Genomic DNA, 11,001 nt, shown 5'->3' on the forward strand with positions numbered 1-11,001 from the left:
TGTGCTGTCCAGTAAACCGGAAATCAGGAATATCTGGGGAAAAAGCAGAGTTGTACTGTACCACTACATTTTCCTCCAGCCCCCCCACACGGACAGCAAGCTCTGCCACCATACCCTTGTCAGGCAAACTTCTCGTTTGAGCATTCCACAGGGATTAGCATGGCTTCCCCATATGGACTCAGTAAAAGTTACTGACCAATTCACTTGGTAACCAGTTACTGCAGTTCTCAAAACTGAAATACACTGTGCAAGGTAAAAATCAGCATTGTGATGATCCCTGGTGCAACATTCGCTGCAACGAGACAAAACTCTTGGAGTCAAAGGAAGTCAAAAAAACTTTATTCACATCAGAAACGCAGACTTAGGAATTTTCCTTTATCAAAATAAGCCCCTTATGGTTACTTACATCTGTGCTCTAACAGAACTGTACAATATATATAAACATATATATAGAAAAAACAACAACAGAAAGACCCAACTGCTGCGCTTCCTTAATATTAATCATCATCTTCTTCCTCTTCATCACTGATCACGTACTTCTTAGGCTTCTTACTTGCTTTGTCATCATCATCTGCTTTTCTCTTTCCAGAAGGTTCACCTTCCTAAAGGCAAAAAAAGGACAGAAATAAACCCCCATACTTCAAGCTAAAACAGGAAAAACACAGAACAACAACAAAAAGACCTCAAAGCCGTTCTTGCAAGAAAAGCAAAATTACTGGTTCTAGTTTTTCCATTCTGTGCTGCTGTGAAGCTGGACTGCTCCTGTGCCAGTCCTTAACCTCAGAGTGGCTGCAGTGGTTCAGTCACTGCTGCCAGTGTCACACCCCAGACCAGGGGGGTCCATGCATCACCTCGCTGGCCCTGCACCCACATCTGCTCTGCCTGAGCATGGCATGCTCAGAGTCTGTGTTATCTGCATCTGCAGCGTGTGCAGGGGCACTCTCACCCAGTCTCATGAGCATGGATAACTCCTGGAATTTGCAGTGAATTCTCCAGCATGCAGGCACATTCCCTTCAGGCAGCCACTGCAGCTCTGCTAAGTTTTCAGACTCTTTATACCTGCATGCCCTGAATCAGAGCTCCTGAAGCAAAGAAGAAATTCAGGGAGTGGGTATTTTGTTCATTAGAAAAACAAAACTAAACTAACCACTCTCTGGCATAAAGAAAAAGACTTAGGAGAAACCATTGGCACTCAGAATCAGCACCAGTTTACAGTCCAAGAAATGTAACATTTTATAGTTTATGAGGCTTCAAAGATCTTGTCAAAGGAACACAAATCACTGAGTTAATTACCTGCTTACAAGCAACACCATAATGACTTTTATAGGGTGGATGTTCAGTCTTTAGTTCATGAATATGGAGTCAGCAGGTTGATTTTTGCTCCATGTACATTTCCACCAGTTCAGTTTGAATCATCCTTCCAAAGAGCATTTTAGATCACGAGTTGTTAATGCAAAACTCATCAACTATGACATGAGGAACAAGCAGTAACTCAACTATTGTTGAAAAAGAAGAGTATCTTTTAAAATACTCTCAGGTCCAAGAAACCTCATCCCTTTTTCCACTTGTTGGTTTTGGAATGTGGGTTTGGGTGGGTTTTTTTTGGGTTTTTTTTAAACCAACTTGCTTGGATTTTAAGGAGGAAAGATTGGGTTCCAGAACTTTGGAGTTTCAGAACTCTGAATAATAATTATTTATCCAAAAGCATTTGTTTCTATATTAATGTATTCAGTAAGTACTGGGAGAATTTCAGTTAGGAAGGAATTTTAAGCATGGAAAACAGAAATTAGCACTCAGTGATAGCTTCTTCCTCAGAACAAACATTCTCTTGTAATCTAGCTGGGCTATTGTTCAGTGAGTCACTTTCCTGTTCAGCAGAATATCCCCATTAACTGCAGCAACAGTGGAACTACTTGCTGCGTGGTGATGAAGTGTACTAATAACAGACTGACATTGCCAGTGATGGTAACAAACTGCTACCAGGACACAGATTTGTGCTGTGCTGTTGACTGACAGCAGGTAAAAGCCAGTGAGTGTACAAGAAGCCAGAGTCCCACATATGTGGGCATGCACTGAACACCACACCCCCCTGTGGGGACTGAGCACAAGAACTGGAGCCCCACTGGGGTTTTCTGTGACACTGCAGCACCACTCCATGGCCCTGAGAGGAGAGCACTGCCTCCCAGTCACTCCGTTTAAAATGGAGGCTGCTGCTCCTCAAGCAGCAGAGAAATGCTGCTGATTAGACCTTTTCTGCTGAGAGAAGGGAACTGCCAAGTCCTCACATTGCTGTATCATGAGCTAACACACCTAATAGGGGCTTAAAAATAAACAATTCTGTTTCTACTAACAAACACAGGGCTCACAAAATTACAGTTTTGTCTACCTGACTCACTGTGGCTGTTACATTTTCTGAAATATTAAATTTTCCTAATGTATAATATAAAGCCACAATCTATGTCTTCAGAAGACAAAACTAATTTTTACTTCCACTTCACATTACAACGCCTGTTAGTGCAAATAACTCAGCTGACTCTGTAAGAGCACCAAGAACCTGCACTGAGCACACAGAAAACACCCAAGGGGCTGGGGAGTGAGGCCTCCCAGGGACTTTGCAGGAAACACAGCATAGAAATGAAAAGTGAGAGCAGCTTACTCCTTGTGTAACACTGCAGTGCTGTACCAACAGTGACATGACTTGAACTAAACCACAAATGCAATATTCACAAAGACTCATTTAATAATACCCAGCAGTCATAAATTTCAAACCAATAAAACACCATTTTAGATGAGGAAACAGCACCAGTGCTGTAGCTAACAGTTAATTTGATCAGGGACCAATGTTTCAGATGATACTAGGGTGATGGAAAATGTATGTTTAGCAATGGACAGCAAGTCTTTTTAACTCACTTTTATAACTCTTCTATTTAAAAAGAGCAGAAATACTATGTGAAAATGCTTCCACTGTTTCCATAAAAACAGGAGACGACCATGTAACTTAGGTAACACTGCATTAGCATTCCAATATTAAGTCTTCTTATCCCTTGCATAATTTTGGTAAAGTCATTTTACATAACTCTGCATAAATTTTTCCATCTTTAAATCAGCAATAACAACAGTGTCCTCCATTGGGAAACACTAAGGTCTGTGAACTAATGCAGTGCATAAGAAATTGGTGATTAATTACCACGGAAAGCACGCCAAGTCAAATAACACACTCACCACGGCATAAATGAAACCACAGAAGTCCCAGGTTTAAACACTAGATTTAGTGAAGGAAATGTTCCTCATTAAAAATTAGCAGCTTAAGAACAAAGTCCTTTTCTTACCTCATCACTATTAAGTTTCTTTGCCTTAAGTAGTCTTTGGGTTTTATCTTCATCTGAGCCTTCATCACTGTCAGAAGAGTAGATTCTAGCACGTTCCTCTGCACATTCCAGAAAAAAATAAAGAGACAAATATTCATGTTTATCTGAAACTGGCAAGGAAGTGAGGATATTAAAAATGTCTTACATCCAGTGCCACAAAATGTTTGCAGAATCTAAGTCCAGAGTAAACAAAATAAACTTACACAAACTGAATTAATGTCTATTCATGCATCAAATGAGCTGCCAAAATCCTACCCCCCCAGGACCCTCCTGTGAAATGACCCTATCTGAATCACACAGGCCTCAATGACATGCTGTTGAGGTTACCTCTGATGCCACCTTTGTATCTATTTTTGATAGCTGCCAGACTGATGGCATCGTCCCCCTCATCCTCCTCGTCGTAGCGGTCGGGCTCCAGGTAGCTGGCGCTCAGCCCCCGCTGGTGCTGCTTCTCGCGCATGCGGCGCTGCTGCGACTCCCTGCGGATGGAGGCCCTCAGCCTCTCCTCTTCTTTCTGTCCAAAGACACGAGCAATATGCTGAGGGATAAAAGCACCCCAAGGCATCTCAAGGGCACCTCGTATTCCACGGCAGCTTTTGGGATAAGTTCACAGCAGTGTAAAGGCTGCAAATATTCTCCTTGTTTTGTCATCTGCCAGGTTAAGCAAACCACACCCGTGGCTTGTAAGTCTCGCTTAAAACTCCAAAACATTACTGTTTTTCATAAATCATAGAATGTTCAAAAATGTCCAGCTATGTTACAGTTGTGATATCTTAGATTAAACCAGCAGATCAGAGAGTTCCATGCCACAGTACCTTAATCATTTCTGTGCGCTGAGACTCTGGATCACGGCCTGCCATTGGCAAAATACGAATTTTCTGGGTCTTTGAACATCTGTCTGCCAGAGACAGAGTCATCTTCCTGTGGGTGGCACTGTCTGTAGAGTGTGGCCTGGTAAAAAATTGCTAGGGGTTAAGAACTTCTTTAAGGAACATCTCCATTTTCAAAAGACAATGGTAGGGGCAGCATACTTGAGATTTCAGAGACTTCATCTGCACAAAAGTAAAAGCATCAGCCCTTTCTACAAAGTATTTATGTGCAGTGTAACAGCTACTGGAGACATCAAGTCTTCTGTCACTAAAACCACCAGTCCAGCCTTTAACAGTTGGCCTCAAAGATCTCTGAGGGTTTTTCAACCTTAATGATTCTACAATCCTACAACCTTTGACCCGTATCAACCTAAACATCTGTCCTCACAGTTCACATCAGTATCTCAAGAAGCAGTTACCATCTTGACAGCAACTGTGCATCAGACAAAAGATTAATTTCAGGGAATAGTGATATTTTTTCTGATTCAAATGAGGACTTGCCTGTAAAAATGTGAATTAAAACATATACACAAGAAACCTATTTGTAGCCTACATAACGCAGGAAATGGCACATTAACCTTCTCAACTCAGACCCCTAACGTAGCACAAATCTTACTGAAAAACTGAGTTTGGAAAACAGCACATTCTTACTAACCAGGGAAGCTCTGATGCTTTACAGACTGCTGTACCTAATCTTTATACACTAGTTCCAACACCTAATTGCACAAATAGTATCAACATTTGATACAGAACAGGAGGTTTACCTGAAGGTTAACTTGGTCTTGAACACGGCCTGTCCTTGCAGACCTGTCCCTTGTCTGATGAACAAATGGTTGTGATCTCCTTGTAGCGGCGCCTTGTACACGTCAAAGACCTCATTCCCCAAGTGGAGGGACATGCTTAAAAGAGATTCCCACATCAGTTACTTGATAAAGCCACTGCAGTCTATTTTTTTACCTCATTTCTAAATGAAGAAAGCCTTCGTTTCCTTTTTATATCTAGCCAGTAATTATATTTCGATCCAAACTAAGCAGAGCATAAACCTTTCAAAGCACTGAGACTAAAATAATCTGTACTGTGATGTCAAAGTTTGCTGACCTTCCAGTTTTGCATGTCACTGCAAGAACAACTGCACTACTTCAATAGCAGAGAGTCCACACTGACCTTCCATCTGACCATTTAACTATCCGGGCATTACTTTCTCTGATCTCGTTCCCCTCCTCATCTCGTCGCATCCGCCATCGTATTGTGTTTTCTACCTGTGGGGAAAAGAAACAAAACAGCTTTTCTAGCTCACAGTAAGGAATGCTGTGGTAAAATATACTCTATATAGGTTGAAAATTGCAGTTAGAAAGGCTTGGTAACTTGTGGCATGATGCAAAGAAATAAAGGTGAACACTACTGCTTTTATTGGTGAAATGCAGCTGTCAAGCTTTTAAAAAATTATTGCTAAAATGGATCAACGTTCCTCAGTGCCCACACTTTCATAATCTGAAAACTCAAAACACCATTCCAAAAGACCTGAAATAGACTTTGAAGAAAAGTGCCTAGGTGAGTGTAAAAGACAGAAGGAAAATTAGCATTATACCTTGAGTTTTAACCTAGTTCTACCCTCTTCATCAAGCATCTCCTCATCTTCAAATTCATCTTCATAATACTGGGGATCAAAAGGTCTGCAACAAATTTTACAATAAATTCTTTATTCTTCCAAGAAAATTAATCCAGATTATTCCAGAGTTGTGCAAGTTAACAGGTGCTCGAGAGGTTTAAATTATTCCCTGCCCACAACAGCAGGCACTGCAGTGTGGGACAGCCCCTTCTGCAGCCAGGAAATTCACTGCACTAATTCCCACCCCGGGGCCCGACCCAAGTGTCCTCTCTACCATCAATTACAGGGTAACATTCACACCCTCTGAATGGTTCCAGCTGAAGAAAGCAAGTCTGCCTCAGAAAATACTGTTTCCTTAGTATCAGCATGATGAGGTCAGGGTTAAGAGTGGAACAGAAAATATACAAGATCGTACAGAGGAAATAAAACGAAAGAGATCTCTTATAAATTAGGTGAATTGGGGATCTTCTAAGAGCACAATCTTTGTTGGGTTTTTTTGTTTGTTTGTTTATATTTCAATCTCAAAACCAACCAAAGAGAAAGGAAGATGAGATGGTTTTTCCTCTTCCTTCAAAAATCTGATGAGTGTGATGGGAGTGGGGGGAGCCCTTTCCCTAACCTCCTTCCTAATAGCTCCCAGGCTGCTGCAAGGGGAAAGGGATGAACAGACTCTGCTACTGTACAATTCTATTTTCAGTCCTGTCTGACCCCAAACATCATCAGCACTTCTCTCTGGTAGCAGCCACTACCCAGATTTTGAACAGTTCTCCCCTGAAACAGCCTGGAGCCCCAAGCCAGGGAGAACGACTGAGCTGAGGTGTGACACAGACAAGGCTGTGCTGCCAGCTGGAGTGACCTTGGCATCAGAGCAAGAAAGTTGTTTAGCAAAACATTCAGATTTAACAGCACTGTGCTGCAAGTGCTGAAGGACCTAACATCACAAACAACTCCAATAATTTATTTTGCTGCTCCTTATGCATTCCAGTAAATGACTTCAGTTTGGGTTAGGTGAATAGGAAAAGAAATAACCAGCCTCTGCATAGTTAAATAGTACATGCAACACACACAAATAAAACTGGCCTTATTCTGAAATTCAAAATGCTGGTTTTAATCACTGGGAAGTGCACAAAGGTCCTGTGCATTTGCCCTTCACATATCTGAGAGCCTGAACTTACGCTTAAAATTCAACTGATAGCATGTGCTTTCAATTAAATTGCACTTTTGCCTGGTTTTTACAGAAAATAAGTTATTAAATCAAGCTGAAACACAACTTCATAATAAAATTATCTGATTAGAAAACAACAGCCATTACTATTGACTAATCACAACCAAAAATATGCATCTTAATGTCAACAACTTTAAGTAGGCCAAACACATTTAACTGCATTACTAAACAAAAGCAACACAGGGAAACACTAAAATACCCTATCAATCCTGTATTTAACATGCAATTACCTGGGCTCCACACTGAGGAAGTTGGGCAGCTTCACAAAATACAAATCATTACCCAAGTCTGTGTTTACTTTTGGTATTTCTACCTCTATTCTGGTCTCTGGAATAGGCTCTTCTTCCTGCTGTTCTTGACTCAGTCCATTCTCATCCTAATGAAAACAAAGAATAGGAGTGCAGGTGAAAAGAGTCTATCTGGCTACTGCTGCTCTAACAATTACATTTTGCTTAAAGAAAAGTCACCCACAGGCACAGAGAGATCAGGAAGATTTGGATAGAAGAATTCAGACATTTTCATTAAATGCAATTCAATTCAGCATTTTCATGTGCCACTCAAAGTGATTTTAAACTCTGTGCAAACTCAAGAGACCAAAGACAGTAAAGAACAGCAAAGGAGCCAACAGAGTTTTCAGCTGAGCACTGGAGACTCTGTGGGGGACACCTTCTACAAGATTAAAGAAGGTATTTTTATCTATTATCAACAAAAGATGAAAAACTATCATCAAAATGAAAATATTTCTCAAACAGCTGCAATAAGGTACCAAAGACAGCTATGGCTTTGTATTTTATTGATAGCAATTATTCTAAACTAATTATAAACTATTCTTCATATTTCTTCCAAGTACAAAAAGCGGAGCAGGGATGGGGGAAGGCAGATAAATGAGTCCATCTGACATTGTTATGTACAAAACTTTCATAATTCTTTCAGCTGGGGTAAAATTATCTGTAATGCTATTTAATGCCACTACTCTTTTTTCTCACTAAAACATTACCCAACTCAATTGTTCTGCATTTCAGAGTGGAATAGAGTGTTAATTATCTCAGAAGTCAGGTCCACTTACAATGGGCTGTCCTGGGGTTGGTGGCTTGTCTTCTCCATCGCTCCCTGAGGAAATGTCATCGGCACCTCCGAACAGATCCATGACATCTGCATGCTCTTTAGCAGAAAAATTACAATTTTAAACCACACATATATATGCACACATGGCCCTAACGCAAGATTTATTTATCAAATAAGGAAATCAAGTTGAGAAATGGCAACAGAAGAGTGTAAGATAATCCTTATTCAAGTAACTGAATAGAAGTACAGAAACTTCATTGCACATTTTGGAGGGTTTACTTCTCAGAAAACAAACACCTCTTTCTCAGCCAGCTAAACCATCACAAAACACAGTGCAGGTTCCCTGGACTGCTCTGATTAAAGGAGCCCTTTTTTAACATCTTTCAGTAAAAAGGCATGGGAGAACATTTGCAGGAGAGAAAACCTGACAGAGCCAACTGGAGAGGATCAGCAGGAACAGAGCATGTGCCTCCCACACAGAACTCCTGATGGCTGTTCTGTTATTTCCATGGCACCGTACAGCAAACTCTACCCATTCTACCAAGCCCTGTAGCTGATGAATGGCACACTAAGAAGAGGATTAAAGGAACCAAAACCCCACAAACCCCCCCACCATTTACCTTTCTGCCCTTCTGTGTCACTCTCCGCTTCTGAATCTGATGCAATTGGTTTCTTTCGTTTCATTCGCAGAACTTCGTCCTCACTGTCGCTGCCCCTTGCAGACTCTAATAAGGAGCATAATTATTCTCAGCAAATTAAAAATTTTGGTCCACAAATTTTAAAATTCCTCTGTATTAATAAGCTCTAAAAGTGCTGCATAAAAAAAAATTACAAAGATGACTATAGTTAAAAGATAGGTAATTAATGCCTTTACATTGAAATTTCAATCTTTTCAGGCCAATGTAAATAAAACAATAAAGAGAGACCAAACCAGCACCAGATCATTATTTCTGTATTGAATCCTACCAGATTTGTGCTCTTGCTCCTCCTCATCGGAGTGCTGGGCCCTTTCCTCATCATCAGAGTTCTGAATCTTCTCCTCATCAGACCGCTGGGCCCTTTCATCATCATCAGAGTTCTGCATCTTCTCCTCATCTGAGGCCTGTGGCCTTTCCTCATCATCAGAGTTCTGCATTTTCTCTTCATCCGAGTTCTGGAGTCTTTCCTCATCATCAGACACCTGTGGCCTTTCATCTTCATCCGAGTTCTGCACCTTCTCCTCATCGTCAGAGTTCTGCTGTCTCTCCTCATCGTCAGAGTTCTGCTGCCTCTCCTCATCGTCTGACTGATCACTTTTGTCCTCCTTGCCCCACTTCTCGTCCTCTGAGTGCGCCTTCTCAGAGCCATCTCCCTCTGAGTGATGGCTGCCTTCATCTGAGCCGTGCTCGCGGTCGTCCTCGTCGTCGTCGTGAGCAGCCTCGGAAGCGCTGTGCTGCTCCCCATCCGACTGCTCGTTGTCCTCGTGCTCGGAGTGCCCCGAAGCCTCCGAGCGATTGTAGGATCGCTCAGAGTGGTTGTCGCTCCCCGAGCGATGGGATGCCCCCTCATCCTCGCTGTCGTCCCCAAATAACTCCTTGTTACTGGGTTTGATTGCCTCCCTGTCGTCGTCCTGGTCACTGTCGCTGCCAGAAGCATTGCTCCCAGAGCCCGCGTTTTCCTGCTCGGAATCTGAATCAGATCCAGAATCGGAATCTGCAAAACAAACACCGCCCTTTCAAGAGTCAGGACGCCCCTACAGGGATGCACATGACATGATGTGCATTGCTTTAACAAAATCCCGGAAACACAACCCAACCCCCAGGGAAAACCTACAGAGAACTGTAAGCAAGACCAACAAAAGTCACCGAGAACAGTAAAATAAAATATCTGCTAATAACGGCACAGCCAAAGAGAGGCACAATGAGAAATGATGGATGCTACATAAAGTTTCAAACTACAAGATGCGGTCTAAGATTCTAAAACTGTAGAAAGAATAAGGAATAACCCAAACGAAGATAACAATTGAAATAGCGAGGGCTTAAACAAGTAACTATATAGACGTGGCTTGTAAGATCAAATCGAAAACTGTCACTCCGTATTTAATCCAAGCCATCTACCCAGGGAGGTTTATGACAATGGAGCTACTCCTCAGTGCCGAGGCTGGTGAATGCGGCTTCCAACCGGAAAATAAAAGAGCACCTGCCTCGAAAACTGATTTACGGGAACGCAGAAAAGAATTTTGAAAACGCCAACGACTTAAACCAGAACGTGTTCCACCGTTTCCAGAACTCGGCTGCAGCCGAACAACCTCCCCTGCAGGCACCGACCCCCGGGACCGCGGCTCCGCGCCGCCCGTCCCGCTCCCTCCCTCCCTGCCGCCCGCGCCCGGGGACCGCGGCAGAGGCGGGGCGGGGCGGGCGGCGCGGTCCGTGGTGGGGACACCGCGGGAGAGGAGAGGGAGAGAGAAGCCGCGCAGACCTTTGTGCTCGGGCTCCGAGTCCGCGTCGCTCCCGAACAGATCCGCCATATCGGCCATGGCGGCAGCGCGGCCCCGCCGGCGCCGCGCAGTGACGTCACACGGAGCGCCGCTAGCGTGACGCGCGCGGCGGGGCCGCGCTGAGAGGGGGCACCGCCTCTTAAAGGGGCCGCGGCCCTGACGGGACCTGGCCCCGGCGGGAGCGGGACCGAGACCGGGACCGAGACCGGGGCCAGAGCCCCGGGTTCCCGGCGGCACCTCCGCACCCTCCCGGCGTGGCTGCCGCCCTCCGCTGGCGCTGCTCCCGCGCTCTGCCGCCCCGGTGCTGAGGGAAAGCTGCCCTTGTGCTGAGGGAAAGCCGCTCCGGTGCTGAGGGAAAGCCGCCCCCTGTGCTGAGGGAAAGCCGCCCC

The 11,001-nt window shown here is 43.7% G+C and overlaps 1 protein-coding gene across 1 annotated transcript; it reads right to left on the reverse strand.

Annotated features, from left to right (window-relative positions):
- Positions 1 to 317: 317 nt before the first annotated feature.
- LEO1 (LEO1 homolog, Paf1/RNA polymerase II complex component) lies at positions 318 to 10,679 on the reverse strand. Its single transcript, XM_042039393.1, has 12 exons — positions 10,594 to 10,679; positions 9,103 to 9,828; positions 8,757 to 8,861; positions 8,138 to 8,232; positions 7,302 to 7,447; positions 5,826 to 5,910; positions 5,402 to 5,496; positions 5,002 to 5,136; positions 4,184 to 4,319; positions 3,696 to 3,882; positions 3,330 to 3,427; positions 318 to 602 (listed from the first exon to the last, which is right to left on the reverse strand). The coding sequence occupies exons 1-12, from the start codon at positions 10,649 to 10,651 to the stop codon at positions 498 to 500; spliced, it is 1,971 nt and encodes a 656-aa protein (XP_041895327.1). The 5' UTR covers positions 10,652 to 10,679; the 3' UTR covers positions 318 to 497.
- Positions 10,680 to 11,001: the final 322 nt, after the last annotated feature.

This window comes from Corvus kubaryi, unplaced genomic scaffold (assembly GCF_017639235.1).
Source record: "Corvus kubaryi isolate FWS band 111438036 unplaced genomic scaffold, C.kubaryi_AGA036_p1.0 37394, whole genome shotgun sequence".
In the NCBI taxonomy this organism is placed as follows: domain Eukaryota; kingdom Metazoa; phylum Chordata; class Aves; order Passeriformes; family Corvidae; genus Corvus; species Corvus kubaryi.